General features: G+C 29.9%; 1 protein-coding gene across 2 annotated transcripts; it reads left to right on the forward strand.

The window, feature by feature from the left end:
* Positions 1 to 1656: 1656 nt before the first annotated feature.
* Positions 1657 to 17247, forward strand: LOC124353038 (polyadenylate-binding protein-interacting protein 2). Of its 2 annotated transcripts, none has more exons than XM_046802832.1 (5): positions 1657 to 1811; positions 7876 to 8089; positions 8941 to 9077; positions 9781 to 9850; positions 11663 to 17247. In XM_046802832.1, the coding sequence occupies exons 2-5, from the start codon at positions 7907 to 7909 to the stop codon at positions 11741 to 11743; spliced, it is 471 nt and encodes a 156-aa protein (XP_046658788.1). In that variant the 5' UTR covers positions 1657 to 1811; positions 7876 to 7906; the 3' UTR covers positions 11744 to 17247. The 2 variants fall into 2 exon arrangements, with proteins under 2 accessions (XP_046658788.1, XP_046658789.1); XM_046802833.1 differs by lacking the exon at positions 11663 to 17247 and adding an exon at positions 10168 to 10374.

Here is a 17247-nt window from a genome sequence, read left to right on the forward strand (position 1 = left end):
GGTTCAGTACTATGTCTGTAGCATTCTTTAACCATATTAAAATCCCATCAATATCTGTTGATCTTTTTAAATTTAAGCCTTGCATAGTTGATGACAATTCTGTTGGTGTCACTGGTATTAGTAAAATTACATTAATGATACAGGCTCTTTAATTTTAGTTCAATCAACTGTAAGTTGAATAGACGATTTTTTTAAAATTTTCTCATTATTACTAACGGATTAAACCAGTTATTGTTAAAAAAATAGCATCACGTTCAAGAGAGTTACAGAACAAAACAAACGCAGCTCAATAAATTAACGAATGGCGAAACATCAATAAACTAAATAATGTGGACAATAATCAACTGGGGATTATAACTAATTAATGAGCAATAATAAGTATAAAATGAGTAGTATAATATAACAAAACAGTTTATAAATACAGTGATAACATCAGCAACTGTAACAATAATAATAACAACGACGCTCCAAATGATTAACTCAACTTATAGCTAGAAAACCTAAACATTACTTTAGAACAGTGTTATTTGGAAAAAATATAAAGGATTTAACACATAGAAGGAGTTTGATAAATCATTAACTCTTAAAGCATGCAACACTACCAATAAATTAATGACAACTATAATAAGAACCATCAAAAACCACTACGATTTATAAAGACTACGCTATTTAACAAGAGATCTTATTTATGAATGCCATTTAATTTTCATTGAATAAGTCAACATGGACAGTAACTTCATTCCAAATCCTCCGAAAGACCGCTATGGCAAGAGTAGCTGGTTGGACGCTAGTGTCTTCTAGTTATGGATCTAGTTCATTTGGTATGCTGATGTCAACATTACTAAGAAGTTCAGGGCAGTCCAGAGATCCATTGACTAATTTAAGAAGTGTTAGAAGATTAGCATGTTGACTTCTAAGATGCAAATGTGAGCGATTAATTAAGGTCTTCAACTCCACTTTGAGAGTAGTCAAACAGTTTTGACCCAGCCTAAAGAAGATTGTTAATGCTGTCGAGGGAACTTTGAAGGTTTTCTAGACCAACACTATTAGCATAGATTCTTTCAAAATGTTCCGGTCATATGCAAACAAAAGGTACTTGGATTTCATGATTCTGCCAATATCATTCATGTACAGAAAGGGCCCAAGTAGGAACCCTGAATGACACAAGACATTGTTATAATTTCGCAAAGTATTTTTATTATTTTGTACGATTTTGCCGCTCTAATCATTTTACAGTATATTCGTTTGTACGACTGTAAAAACTTTATTAGATTTTGGCCATTAGGCAGTTTTACTTATTTGTGGTAATTTTAAAAATTTTCTTGATACTAGGACGCCTTTAGCAATCCACTTACTCATTTGAACAATTTTTCTAACTATATAAGATATATACAGTAACGTGTTATTCACGTGGTATAAGAAACAAAACTTGAAACTATTGTATGTTCCTTCAATGTTTTAGAACATAAAATCTTGTTGTTAAAGGCTCTAGTTTAATTTTAGGATTAAATATATCCATGTATATTATATGTATATAACCATACGAGGTAATAGGCCTTTTCTGGTAATAGTAATCACTTATTACTATAATTTTTATTTTAAAAGTTTCACCCTTGTTTGCTGTTCTTTAGTCTATGGTTCTCGAACTGAACCACGGACTCTTTATTTGTGCTTCTTTTCTTTTAGTGGTGTTGGTTGGTGTGTTCTGTAAGGTTCAGTGATTAGGCCTTATGTGATACAAAATTTAAGAAAAATTTTCAAATTCTATCTTCTGAAACATTTTGAAGCAGTAGTTTTCGTTCCCACGAAAGGTATGTTATTAAAATTCAGATTAAATCCCATTTAGTATTTAGGTTTTCTTTTAATGAATGTTTCGTTTCAAAGCCTGCTTCGTCCTCCATGATGGTTTGACGGAAATGCGTAAATTAGTTATTTGTTGGTAATATTGTTGTTTCGTTTTAATTTTAATGTTAAGTGAAGTGTGAACTTTTTTCAATAACCCAAGGCATTGCATTCTCTGTGTAAATTTCATAGTTTGTCGTTAGAAACGTGGTCAACATCTGGATTAACTTTGAATTAGGTCACATAATTGATTAAAGTAGGTCTACCACAATAGGCTCCACTACCATACTGACACGTGAATTTATTGTTATGGAAATAACTAGCCTAGAAATTGCTTCTTTTTCGATTGAAATTGTGTTTTTTTGTATTAGTCTTATCCTAATAACAGATTGCAATTTTCTGCTTCTCATACAATATTTTTAAAGGTTGTAGCTTGAGAATGCCCTAGGCCCCTAAGTTGTGGAGAAATAATTAAAAAATCCCACAACACAATCTGAGCTAAATAACTTTACTGCTATGTTTTCACATTAGTTTAACCCTTTTAGTGCCAAAAAAATTTTCAAAATTTGTACCAGGAATGCCAGGCGTACACATGCATGTTTGTACCAAGATTGCCAGCCACGTTTAGCCAAAATGTACCGTAATTCTTTAAACAATTGTAACTACACTATTTTTTAAGATAAATTCATGGGTTTTGTTTTGTTTTAAACTTAAATAGTTGTATTTTGTATCCTGCACTTTATTAGACAAAAAACTGTGTTTATTACTTAACCCTAGAACTGGCGGTCATTTCATCCTGTAGTGTCGGGCTGTTTTGGAGCTTCGCGCAAGGTTTTTTTAAAAAAATTATTAAAAATATAAAATAAAAGCAATATAAATAAGAGTATATATTTTTGTGTTCAGAATTAAACGTAGAATTGCACTTTATTGTAAAATTAACCATCAAAAATTTTCTAATAAACACTTTTTTTAATCAAATATAAAATTTACGAAAAATATTTCTTAAATTTGGGGGGGACCATACCTAGCAAATGAAGTTATAGTGAGAAATATTTATAAGTGAGATAGCCATTCTGTGTCAAATTTTATCTAGTTTCAGAAAAACATAAACATTATACACATTTATGAAAGCATCATAAAGCTATAGAACAAAAAGCAGCGATGCGTATAAATTCTGAAAATCGGGTGTACACGTAAGACTTTGGTAAAACAAGTTTTGCTAATACATTTATCTATGAATACATGTTGTTTTGCATATTTTATTACTTAGAATAAAATAGAATATACATTAGTAATGAAATAATTACCATAAATTATTTTTTGAAAAGTAAAAAAAGTTAAATTTTGCCATTATTCAAAAATTTTGCGAAAAATTTTCATTCAGCAAAATATAAAATAGTTTCTAAAGCTTGTACTATATCAAAATTTATAAATTTATGGTTTATAAGTAATAGGAAATATTACTTAGTTAGAAAACTATAAATATAACTAAAGATATTGAAAAAATATAGAATAACCCAAACAGTTATTATATATAACCAAAGAAATTACAGGAAATATATATTTTATTGTGAAAACTATCTATTTACCACAAATAAACAGTTACTTCAGAGCTAAAAGAGTGCTATAAATAACGTTTAGTAAGTGAAAACAATAACAAACTATGTGAAATGAATTTTAGCCAAGTCATTTTGCCATAGCCTACACAAAGCCGGTAATTTCTCAAACATATTTCAGTAAATAGAAATTGATTTATTCTAAAATATATATGTTTACACTACTACGACATCAAACAACACACTACACATTAAATACGACACTAAAACACGCGTAAAACTATTAAAACTTACAAATATCCACAGCTCGGCACGAAAGTGATACAGAACGGCAGCGGCAATATGGCGGTCACAACAAACGGCGTCGCGTTTTCTTTTACGTTCAAAATAACAAGCTTGCTACGTCATAACCATAATACAAAGAGGAATAAAACTCATCTGTTCCTTAGCATTTTTCTTCCCGAATCCAATGGTGCATGAATTATATCGATACGTTACCGGAGTATATTATAAAAAGTAATTATACGAGGGAATGTTTGACCGACAAAATTTTGACGGTTAACACCATAAAAGCGGCATTAACCGACATAATTATGTCGATTAACAGTTCTAGGGTTAAAAAAAAAAAATTATTAGTATTTAAATTTTTTTTATTTTTTACTTTTTTGAGTTTAACTTGTGATACACAACAGTAAAAAGAACATTGGAAAAACATTGATTACCTACATCACTGATTTGCTAATTTTATTCTATTGAAATTTACAAACTTTCAAACTGATAAATTAAAAATTGTGAAAGTACAAAAAGAATATCCAAAAGTGTGCTAACCTGGAAAAACACTCCGTTTTGCCTAATCTCTTAAATGTCTTCTTGTTTTCTTGAAGGTCTTAACACAAGAGTCAAAATATTTCACAGATCAGTAGGCTAGTAACTCTCTTGAAATAAATAAAAATTGTTCTCTAGGGATCACTTAAAATAACAAGTAACTATTTACATAAAAATGTACAAAATAGAAAATTTGAAGAGAACGTTCAGCAGAAGTGTAGAGTAACACTTGGTGTGCACTCCTCTCTTACATTTAACACACATATAGGATGATTTTTTCATTTTCCTCCTGATTTAGTGCTTGCTACGCTACATACACAACAGTTTTTTTTCCTTTTTTTCTCAAATTTTTTTCAAAAATTGTTGACAGCTGAGAAACGAAATGCACAGAATAGGCTAGCCAACTTTAAAATCAAAAAGTATGGTTACCTAGTATGACTTATAAACTGGGTAATGTAATTATCGGAAAGATCGTTGTATTGTGATTCTAAAACATTACAAGTATGTTTATTTTGACTAATTAAAGTAATTTTTAATTTTTTTTTTTTTACAAAACGTCCGAAAAAAACAGACGCTGGCAATCTTCGCCTAAACTGCCAGCGTCCGAAAATACGGACGCTGGCAAACTACGCACAATAATCCAATGTCCGAAAATTCGGACGTTGGCACTAAAAGGGTTAAACACGTTACCAAAAGGCTTGTAATTCATTATAGCTTATTGAGTAGGCCTTGACAATTTATTGTTACATGGGACTCATGCTCCTAAGGAAGAAGGGGTATTGATTCTATTCAAATTCTTGTCCGAAGCTATTTCACCAGTTTGTTGGGACAAATCTTTCTCAAGTAGTTTATTCAAATTGTTTAAGAGTATAATAAGTGGATCTTTATAACATGGGGAGGTATATTAACACACACACAAATAAAGAACAGAAAGAAGGAAAAGAACAGGGTTCAAACATACCCAAAAGCTGCTTGGAGTCCAATCCAGGTGTTGTCACTGTGCAGGATGCAAGTCCTGAGCACAAATTACAAATACTAGGATGACAATAGCACAGGCTATAGTGAGATACTGATGATCGGTTCTTGTTAATTGCCTCCCGAAAGTAAGTGAAGTCGGCGAGAAGTGTCTACTTTGTTCCTGTCTCCTATTTGTTATACAGATGCATTAAATGTAAAAAAATATTGTGGACATTTACATGTGCTCATGTGAATTAAGCTTGAATTTAGGTACCACGTGTTTTTCATTTTGTCAGTGCAGGGTGGCGCCATGTGCTTGCTCTGATGGCCAGGGGCATTTCTGATCGGTAGGGTACTTTCTCAACCTCAGATTACGAGCCATATCGTCCAACGCAATCTTTGTTATATGTTATCTAACTAGATAATCTGAATATCGATAATATTTTTTGTGGTGGTGGCCGGTTTTTATACTCCAGCCAGTTTTTTGTATTGAATTTGTGGAATTTCATTTGTCAGAACGAATAATTCAATATTACAATTTATGATTTCAACTTGGTTACAGTAATTTTTAATATAAAACATAAACAGCAAGAAGTAATTGATTTTTTTGTGAGATTTTAAAAATAGCAATACATGGTAATTATTGGTGACATCTCTTAAAAATGACGAGATTTGCTAAGTGGCTTCAACATGGATGTTTGGTTCTTTGTAACCCATGGTAAAAATGCTTTCCTTTATTTTACAAGATATGATTATATAATATTGAAGTAGGATAAATATATAAAGTCGTTCAATAATTATAATTAAATAACAAGTGTAGGTCGCTTATTAAAGTCTTCCCATACAGATTAATAAACAGTTTAGCTTTAATCGTGTGTACCTGAAGTCTTTACCTACAACTGTAAACACACTTTTAGATTGAAAACATAGTATTTGATTTAAAAGAATTGACTTAATTATAGTTAATTAAACAAAAATAGTACAAAAAATAGGTTTGCTATCTCTTGGGATATGTATATTGTATTTTGGAGCTCTGGTAAAGGTAAATTTTTGTAAACCTTGGTAATTGGCCCAAGAATGATTGAAAGGTGCATTGCTTCTCCTACCTCTGATTGCTGGTTGTCTATTAATAGATCTTTCATGTTCTTTTCCTCTCCCATGTCCTCGATGTTCAGGTCATCCTGTCAGTGATGCAGCTGTTGAACCAGCAAGCAGGTTAAGAGCCCTAATATCATTGCTTCTCATACCTCTGATTGCTGGTTGTCTATTAATAGATCTTTCATGTTCTTGTCCTCCCATGTCCTCGATGTTCAGGTCGTCCTGTCAGTGATGCAGCTGTTGGACCAGCAAGCGGGTTAAGAGCCCTAATATCATTGCTTCTCATACCTCTGATTGCTGGTTGTCTATTAATAGATCTTTCATGTTCTTTTCCTCTCCCATGTCCTCGATGTTCAGGTCGTCCTATTAGTGATGCAGCTGTTGGACCAGCAAGCGGGTTAAGAGCCCTAATATCGTTGTCCCCTTGTTCTATATCACTTCCGTTGCCTTGATTGTTATCAACATCGTCATGAGGAAGTTGGAAGTCAGTGAGGTCAGAAATGTCTTCAGCAATAAAATCTATGTTTTCAGTAGGTGCATCAGTCTCCATAGGCTGTAGTTGATGGAAGTGTTAGGTCTGTCTGTGTCATGCCAGAGTCCAAATCAGGTGGTGTAAAATAACTGAACTAATCCACATTCACTCCCACTATTTTCCTCACTTTCTTTACTTAGTTCATCAGTCAGCTGTCTATCGATTTCAAAAGAATGTAGTCCTTCAGACATTTTATCTCAAATTTAGAAACACAAATTACAACATTATAACAATAACACAGACTATGCACGAATACTGTAAGTTGACCGTTAGATAATTTATAATCAGTTACTAGATCTCCACCATGGTTTTGTATAAAGTTCATCATGAAAAATATAAGCTGTAAAATTGTTTCCTTATTTTTTTAATGCACGAGAAAACCACATCTATGCAAACCTGTTTTTGAAGATTTTGGAATAATTTTGTATTTTTAAAACCACATTTTTTTATAATACTTAAGGATCACAAGAAAATGCTGTTCAGATCTTGGAGATTAATACAAAAATTTATTGTATTTTATTGTAATACATAGTATTAAATTTAATTACAAATACAAGTTTTTAGGCAAAAGTATAAAAATACCTTAGTTTTGGACAGAATATAATTATTTTTGTACATTTTGTTGACATAAATACTTTTAAAATCTAATTTTAAAATAGTACGCAAACAAGTAAAATGTTTTAGGTTTGATATTTTAGTAACAGTATAAGGAGCAAAATTGTGAATTAAAATTTCTAAATTACTGCATGGTTTTAAAATGGTTAAATATATTTGTTTTTAGCAATGAAAAGCAAATGGTTTTTAAAGTAGCCCTAGTGTTTTTTTATTGAATGTGTACCATTTATAGGCTAACTTGGTTGTAATAGTATAAGCCTGAATAAAAGTTTCCTTAGACTAAATTTAAGTAAGGTTTTTTATAAAGTTGCAATTGGAACCATAAGGCAGAAGTAAACCTCAAACTATGCTTTAGAGAATTCACTGGTAGTTTAGAAGTGGTGAAATAGAATATCTTGGAATGTTAGCATATTTTTACTAACACCAACTACACGCTGGCTGTCAATACAGGTGTTTCACACAGACCAACTCCAAACAGGGTATGAAAATGAAGATCCCCATCATTGATCCGACCAATATCTACAGCAACCACGAGTCTTCTGGTGATTATTTGTCATCAGACAACTCGGACAATGTGCATCAAGAGGAGAATGATTCTGCCGTCACGAATGATGATTTCTCAGAGTACCTCTGGATGGAGAACGAAGAAGAATTTGACAAACAAGTAAGTGTTTTTTTTAGAGTTATGTTGACTGAACAATTTCAAGTCTGTGGTTCATTTAATTATTGAGAGTCCTGTAGTCAGGCAGAGAATGGATTTTTATAGCTCCTAGGCAGGCAGAAGTTAAATTTTGCCTGCTTTCTCTGTGATGGACTTCAATCTCACTTTCATCTGTAAAAATGAAGATTTTGTAACATTTTAAGTCTACAGATAAAATTATTCTCATGATATTCTATGGATCCCATAAAGCATACGGAAATTACACTTTGGTTTTGAAGCAATTTTCTAACAATACTTTTATTAATTTCTAATGAAATTTGGATAGAATAACTCAAAATAATATGAATACTGACACAGCAACTGCTCACAATGCAAAAGAGGCAGTAACTCTGCACAGTTACAGATCAGTTTAAAACAATAAAGTGAATATAAATTAATTAAAAAGAACGATTATTTACAAAATTAATAGCATAAATAAATACAATTTATTTTTTTTAAAGGTCATTTTTGAAGAAATTTATTTTTTCTCTATTAGTTAGGTAATAGCTTAGCCTTTGTCCAAAGCTCAATGGCATGGCCCCAGGTCCTTTTTTGTGTGATTAAAAAGGTGTGAATGGTATCATAAAAATGCCTGTTATACTGTTCAGTAAATGGTGTAACAAAAGTAAAACTATATGTCTTTATCTTCTCAATGCTTCCTTTTCCCTATGCACCCTGTAAACCAAGCATAGAAATTAGTCATTTTTTATTGGTTTATCTTTGTATTTCAACACATGTCTCATGTATTTAGATGTTTTTGCTGCACTGTGATGCTGTTGAGAAAGTGTATTTGTAATTGTGATTTTCCATTTCAGATTTTGCAGCAGTTAGAGGAAGAGGCTCTAATGGAACACTGTTTGGAGGTCATGCTGGATCATGAACGTGACCTCCAAGACCATTTACTAGACATGTCAGAAGACGGCAACCAACTGTTGAACAATCCTCCAGAACAGTAAGTTTATTTTACATTACTGGTAAAGTGATATTATAAACATGTAACTGTTTATTTACAGTTGTTCATCAAAAAGTAATTTATAATAAACAAATTGGTTATTAGCGCATTGTTGGCATTTTTTTAATATGTACATTTTTGTCTGAATAACATATATAACACTATACTTACTAAATTAAATTTTGAAATTTTTTTTATTTAGGGAATTTTATTTAATTAAAAAAACATTCTTTTGTAAAATGCATCCTCCTTTATAGTAAAAAAACTTGAACAAAAATTACTCATAATGTGATGTCTCGACACTATTAAACTGTCAACAAAATTAAAAGCACAAAAATGATATATTATAAAATAACACATGTTAGTTTGTAATAAATTTAAAATAACTGTTACGGAAAGGGGAAAAAATTAATTAAGAATGCCATAACAGGAATTTTAAACTGTTAGTTTGAAAATGAAACATTTACATTTTGCTTTAAATGTTTAAAATATTCTATAAATGTTAACAGCCAACACATTATCCATGCTTGAAATCGGTTTGTTACTGCCCTAATTCTGAGCAACCAATCTTTCTGAAGGAGTAGATTGATGTATTTCTATACCATTTTAATCCTATTCTGTATAATTACTGATCAATGATTTCCAATTACATAATTATATCATTGTGTGTTTATGAAATTATCAGCGGATTTTGTTGTTACAGGCACGGATCTGACATTTGCCACCAGATGTCAAACTTAAGAGTTCAGGATAAGGATGAATTGGCTAAACAGGCAAGTAAAATTATATGTATGTGGCAGATTAGTTTATATTTATAACCCATATACAATATTTATAGTTTGTTTTGTAACTGTCCAGGTGTGGAAAAACTACAGAATTTCTACTTTTTTTAGAGGTTATTTTTGGATATTTAAATAAAAAAAGTGATGGTTCTCATGGAAACACTTAATTTTTATTCTTTGATATTTTAGTAAGTTTATATCTCGTTTTTAGTAACAAAATATATACTACATATATACTCTTAGCACTGCTGTTACATTTATTCTTTTTTTATACTTGCCTAATCCTTATAATTATTTTGTTTTCTTAGGAAACTCCAGATTCTTAGGATGTAGTACACAAAGTTACACACAATTTTCGGGAATTATAAGCTCATGAAATTACAAAACTCAATCATTTATTTAACAAGTGCGATGCCTTCAGTACCTTTAAAAGATAAAACAACGAAGATTTATTTCAGTTTACTGTTGGTTCTGTATAAACTTGAAATTTATTAATAAAAATGGTAAAAAGTAAATTCTACTTATTTTTGTACTAGAATTAATAAAACAATAGAACTTAGTTAAATTTTTAACCATAAAAAATAAAATATAATAGGTTATTTGCTGTCATATAAAAACATTTATGCATGGATTTTGTTTTTCATTTACATACATATGACAACATAACCGTGATACGGCTACACATAATGTGCATAACTAATCTACTGTATGTAGGATAGTGTTGACTTCCATTTAGGATGTATGAGACTGTGCAACAATTGACTTTCACCCATTGTTCTATCAGTGACAGTTGATCTCCATTGTTCCTTTATAAACACCTATATGTTGAGCACTATCAGTATGACAACACAGGATGCAATGAAAATGTGATCAGTCAATAGCTGTCATTTTTATTGCTTTTAAATTTTAAATGTCTCATATATTCGAGATTGTAATTATATATATATGTGATTGTTCAATCGGTGTGGCAATTTTAAAGTAAGCGTTATGTGAAACAAAGTTTTTTTGGAAGAGTTTGGGTTTAGGCAAGTGTTTCAGAGCCTTGTTTTGGGAGAATACAGTATGTCCTATCAAGTAAATTTAACATTATCTATTTTTGTAGACAGCTGGCTATTGTTTAATGTAGTGGGGTATAGGTTATATTGAAGAATTGCGTAGCTTATTAGGAAATGTTTTCAGATATCAGGATTTTATTAGGTTTTCACAACCTGGAATAGCTTCAAATGTTTTAAATAATTTAAACTTCAACAAATCTGTAAAAATTATTAAAGTGCAGAAAAACCCCGATTATTGAAAAGCCGGTTCCTTTTTCTTTTTTATTTTACATTCAATTTAACTACATCGATATGTTTGCCTTTAGTTATTTTTATTAATTTACTGAGAATCATTCACTTTGTGTGAAATGTTCAAATAGTTATTTTAATTTCTTATTGATTTAGGTTATGTTAATTGCATTATTTTCATGTAAAAATGAAACAATTTCTTTTTAATGTTTTTGGCATTGTTCAGTTCCCAACCCTTACTCTTATGAACACAAAATTAATGATATTCTAAAATGTCATTACATAGAAATGCTTAACAGTATCCTGTGTAATATCAGACTAATGGTATTACTTTAGAAGAAATTTTGGATCAAATTCAGAAATGGTTCATTCGTAGGTATCTATAATATTGATTTAGATAGTGTATTTAAAACTATTAATTTTAAAAGAGAAATAGGTATACAAAAGGGAACAATTATATTGACTCTTGTTGTGTTATGTAATGAGGCATTTTGTTGATAAATGGCAATGGTTGTTATAGAGCACACTGAACCCAAATGCTGCGGAGTTCGTCCCCCAGTCAAGGACCGCCGGCAGCCCCCTTGTAGAGAAAACATCTTAAAACACTAGTAGTCGACAATTTTCAACGAAATTAATGTCGTTTTCCTTTAGGCTGTGAAGAATTGTCGTTTGTGCAGTCTGCAACTCACTAGTAAAAAATGTTTCAGCCGATCACTAGTATATTGCTTGTTGTATTTCTACTGCCACTAGGCCCCCCCCACACCTCCCCAAACATCCACAGCGCATTAACCGGATCCGAGTGGTGCCGTCCGTTTGTCCGTTGTAGACTGCGAAACTCATTCTTTACACATCCCCTCCACACCTACTATTTATTGACTGTTCATTAATTAATAATTTTGTAGTACAAAACATTTTCATCACTACGTAGGAAGAATACTCAGTTTTGTGTTGTGCTAGTATCACACACTCTCTCTCTATCTCACGACAGGAACTCGACATACTTAAGCTATGATCTCTCATGCTGGCATTGTATGCCCATTATTTATTGAATTTAAAACTTTCAGATTCTATTACTGGATTTTATTGAAAACGTAGTATAAGCAGGTCTGTACAGTACGAGCTTAATATAGCAGGTTCTATATGTTGTAAATATTTTCCGTCACATTCCTCTATCAAGGAATTGTTTGTTTAGGATTCTATGTAAAGTAAAATAAATCTCCTCTCAGGGAGAGCTATGGTATCATATTCAGAAAAGAATATAGCATAAAAGTTAAAAAATTGAATGCACGTTCAATTTAATGTTAGTTATTTTAAAATTACTATTTGGGAAGTATGACTTTTTTACCATTCTGTATAATTGCTTGTGTACTCGACTGTAATTTGATGTTTAACTTTTAATTTGCATTTTTTCCATCAACTCATTATGAAATAGGGTTATTTACATTTTAATTGTGTTCATAGTACATAGTACTCATAATACTTACTACACACTAAATAATATATTTACCAGAGCATGAATAATAATTTATTTGCATGAATCAAGATCTGACTTAAAAGGTGTTAAGTTTATTCTGATATGGTTCTGTTATAAGTTAGTTTAATTAATTAAATTAATGAGTTGATAGCACTATAATTTATTTAAATCGTTCTCAAAGTTATTTTAAATAACATTTTTATAATGGTTGAAATATTAATTCCAAGAGGTTAAAATATTTGTGTGTCACTGAAGAACAAATGAAAAATTCAGTGTAAACTGAGACTGAAATGGTGCTGTTTTTTGTTTGTTTGTTTGTTTTTCAGATCACGTAAACAAGAATATTGTGTTTTTAATAATGATTATTAATTTGATCTGTTTAGTTAAATTAAAACTAATTCATAATTACAGATTTTTATGTACTATTATTTTAGAGAGTCCATGGTTTATTACTGATTGAATAAATCACCTTTACATTGTATGAGTTTTCATTAATAAAACGTAATACGTGTGTATTTTGGTTGTAACATATATCACTTGTATTATGTTAATTTTGTTGGTTGTGAAACTTGTTCATCACATTTTGGTTTTAAAATATAACTGGATTGTCATGAGGTTTGCCCATCATTAATTACACATATAACTAAACTTTTTACACACAAAAATGAAAAATATTTGCAACAATAATATTGTTATTCTTTCAAATCTCTATATTTTCAGAATGTTTGCTTATAAAAACATCTGCATAATAAAACTATTAGAAAAATGGAAAAAATTAATTGTAACTTTTATATTAAATTGATTTTGAATAACTTAATAATTTTATCAGTTTCAATAAATATGTATTTTTTTCCATTTACGTATTAACTGTTGAATATTATCATCTTGTACATAACGAATTTTGTCATTCGGTGTCACTTGTAGAAATAACAATAACACACAAAGCATTATTTCCAACACAAACATTTTTGAGGATTATTAATTTAAATTTTGATATTTATATAAAATGATTGAGTATTAAAAGGAATTTTGCATTATTAAATCTAAATTTTAGTTATTTACACACATTTTTAAGTATAATTTCAAAAGTTTGCTAATTTTCAAATTTATATACAATAAAACCGAATCAAAAGTAGCAACCAATAGACAATAGTTACTTACAATACCTATATAGACAGAAATAATGGCTGGCTAACATGCTTGTAATAAAATGGACAATCTTGTATAGTTGTCAGTTGTCCTTTTCATAAATCCCACTCATTAAGGATGCTTGGTCACCCAAGTTTTTTTTGCATAAAAAATCTATTTGTAACAGAATTCCTACACAATCCTATACTTAAAATTAGTTTGAACAATTGACTCAGTGTTCGGGATGTACTGACAATGTTATATGAAGTGTGTAAGCTGAACATGCATTTAGGATGGATACTGATACAAATTTCAAAACACTATATCTGCCTGTTTAAAAATGTTTATAGTTGCAACGAGTGTATTCACTGAATTTAATATTTTAGTAAGTGACAAATTATGTTAAATGGAAACAATCAACATTATTAGATTATTAATTATTAATCCAGTTTGAATATTGAAAGATTACAAATTAGAGATTTTTGTAATAAAAATATATTTGGTGACCAAACACCTTTAAGGTGTCTGGGTATAGGAAAACTTAGAATAACACCTATATGTAATTGCACCAGAATGATGTTTTCTGGCAGAAGGTCATGTATGTGCTTAGTAGTAGTAATGGAATGTTTTCCTTTGGTATTAGTTAGTTAAACATGGACTAATTAGCGATTTAATATTCCAGATAAAATATGGATGATTTTACTTGGCACTTGGTCAGAAGTATAACTACTTAAGGAGTTAATAGATTTCCATTGATTGGATACGTTTCGAATTTTTACTGTGGGCAACTTTAATTGGGATGGTCCATTTACGGAATTCTTTAGAGTCCTTGTTCGTGAAATATTTGAAACTATTGTAATATAAAAATGTTGTACTTTAAAATTATAAAATATTTCCGAATTGTTAAGTACCAAGAAAAGGTTATCCAACAAGACCAGTATATATCTTACAGTACAATACATTATCTTAGTGCCCGATAACAATTCTGGCCATCACTCTTATGGCACACACGTGTTCCCCAATTTAACTAAGCATTCTCATTTTATTTTAGTAGTTTTTATAGTCACTTTGAAAGCGTATTATTTTAATTTGATGCAAAGATCTGCCCTTCTCCCACATATTGGCCTTATGCTAGTTGTTCCTAATAATCTGTTTTTGTCCAAGAAATAACAAGTTAAAGTTGAAGGAGTTAGTATTTCTTGCACGAGAAAAGATTTTTTGTAAAAAACAAATGATTAACTATTCCTTGAATGTGAGAATTAAACACTCCAATTCTTCAGATCTGCAAACTGAAGTAGCCTTTCACTTTTTTCACGTCAATGGTTTGGCAGTTCTTTTTATTGTTAAGCGTCAAATCTTTGGAAGGTACAAAACATTGATACTAATACTCATGAATCCTGTACTCAATTGAATTGGGTTGTTCTTAGTGTTAATAAATTGATAATAGTTATATAAAAAGATAAACGTTATTTTTACTCTTACCTTTAATCATGAAGAATATTCTCAAGCTGTGTACCATTGCAAAAAGATGCAGGCAATATATTATAATTTATACACACTACAAAAATAATTAATCTGTGGGGTAATATACTGTCAATAATAAAATGAAATGTTAAGATAACTTTAATGCATTGAGTTCTTCTCACACTTTTAAAAATTAAATTGTAAGATTTATTAATAAAAAGATTTAACACATTAAAAATTATAATTACAAGTGGAGAACAACAATTTTAATACTATAATGTAAGTATTTATATATCAACTGTAGTAAAATATAAATATTCTTTTGACCCATTTGTCATGTATTTATATTAAAAATCATATTTGGAATTTTAAACATGTGTTGAAGAAGACAACTACAATTTTTAGCTACGTTTATTGTCTGTGTGTATATAAATAATACATTTGAAAGTTTTCTGAACTTCTGGTACTTACCTTTGGAATATTCTTCAAATGTACAAATAGTACTTTTGTTTATTTATTAAGTTCTATATAATTGTTGTTGATTCTTTTCCCTGATTTTTGTGACTGCAAATTGAGAGGTTTTCTTTTTTTATAGTTGATATCATAGTGTAATTTTAAAAGGTTGTATATAGTATTAACCTTGTAGATATAGATTATAGTGTTTAAACCCGAACAAATGGAATTTTATTTCTAAATTATAAACGTCTAAAACACAATTCAAAATGTATACGGTTGAAATTTCTTTTTATTCTTAAGTGTTGTAAACGCTCAATAAAGCTGAGACTGCTAATTTAATTACAAATTATAAAATAAATAATTACCAAAAGTAAGAATATAATGTCTTAATTTTTGAATATCCTTCTTCTGAAAAATATTAGTAATAATTAAATTGTCAGCATGTTGACATGTACAAATTAATAGGCGATAAATAAAATTGCATCATCTTGCATCTTGTTTGGTTTATGTGTTAATATACTGGTAACGAGCTTGTGAACAAACAATAATTGTGATCCTCATGAACATTACCTAATGTAAACTGTTTTTATGTGTATGTGTATATTTTCTCGTCATAATTTAATTCTAGTCTAGTAATTATCTGAAATGTGTTTTACAGCTTTTTAATAATGGTTGTGAGTCTAGAATTTTTATTTTATTTGTGAAAGATGTTTGGTTTTTGTTACTCAAGATGTTTTGTGTTCATAGTCTTTTTGAGGGTATATTCTCTTAAAATATTAGTATCCTAATATTTAAGCTGGTGAAGGACATAGTTCTCTTTTCTTATTTTTGGGTTTTAGTGTTTTGCTTTGAGGAGAAAATAAAACTTGTGTTAGTGTAGTGTGACAGGGTTGAATTTATTGTAATGCATGTATTAATAAAAAAATCAAGTTCTATCTACTTATTTTTATTTGGTTGTTAACAGCTGACAAAATATTAACTTTAAATTTTTTACCTAACTACTTAAATTAAGCTATTTCAATGTTTTGATACAGAATGCAATTCTCCTTTTGTTAGTGTAGTGTTACGTTTGACAAATAACTTGTTTTGGATGCTGTTCCAATAAGTATTCTTTTCATATTCTTCTTATTGGCCATATCATATTGGTAGTCCACATTAAACATTTTAAGGAAGGTTGAAAAATATGAAAAACATAATTTTGAACATTGAGAGTTCTAATATTTCTCGGTACATGAATTTAGTATCATTGTTAATGTTGTAAATATGTATTACTTAAAGGTTATTTGCCATTGAAGCTTTAATGTAAATACATTGGTCTGTACCTCACTACATATTCAGACAATTGGCCAATTGATCAGCTTGTGTTTTGTGTTGGAAATGAATCTTAGGTGTCAAGTACAAATTTACCCAATTAATGTTTAGTCGCCAACCATAGGACTGCCGTAACTTGTAGGATAGTCGTAGTGCGGCTTTGTTATTTGTCCATCTTTTTGTTGTTTATAGTTGAAAATTATACAATATTACTTGCAATATGGAGCATAAGGTATATAATATTTTGTGAATAAAAAGAATTATAAAGTGAA

The sequence above is a fragment of the Homalodisca vitripennis genome, chromosome 1, assembly GCF_021130785.1.
Source record: "Homalodisca vitripennis isolate AUS2020 chromosome 1, UT_GWSS_2.1, whole genome shotgun sequence".
Classification (NCBI taxonomy): domain Eukaryota; kingdom Metazoa; phylum Arthropoda; class Insecta; order Hemiptera; family Cicadellidae; genus Homalodisca; species Homalodisca vitripennis.

What these genes read in the sequence shown, in the direction of transcription:
- LOC124353038 (XM_046802832.1), top strand. Translation starts at nt 7,907, where the DNA reads ATGAAAATGAAGATCCCCATCATTGATCCGACCAATATCTACAGCAAC. An exon ending in AAGAAGAATTTGACAAACAA is followed by an intron (nt 8,090 to 8,940) that starts GTAAGTGTTTTT and finishes TTTCCATTTCAG; the next exon opens with ATTTTGCAGCAGTTAGAGGA. An exon ending in AGGATGAATTGGCTAAACAG is followed by an intron (nt 9,851 to 11,662) that starts GCAAGTAAAATT and finishes TGGTTGTTATAG; the next exon opens with AGCACACTGAACCCAAATGC.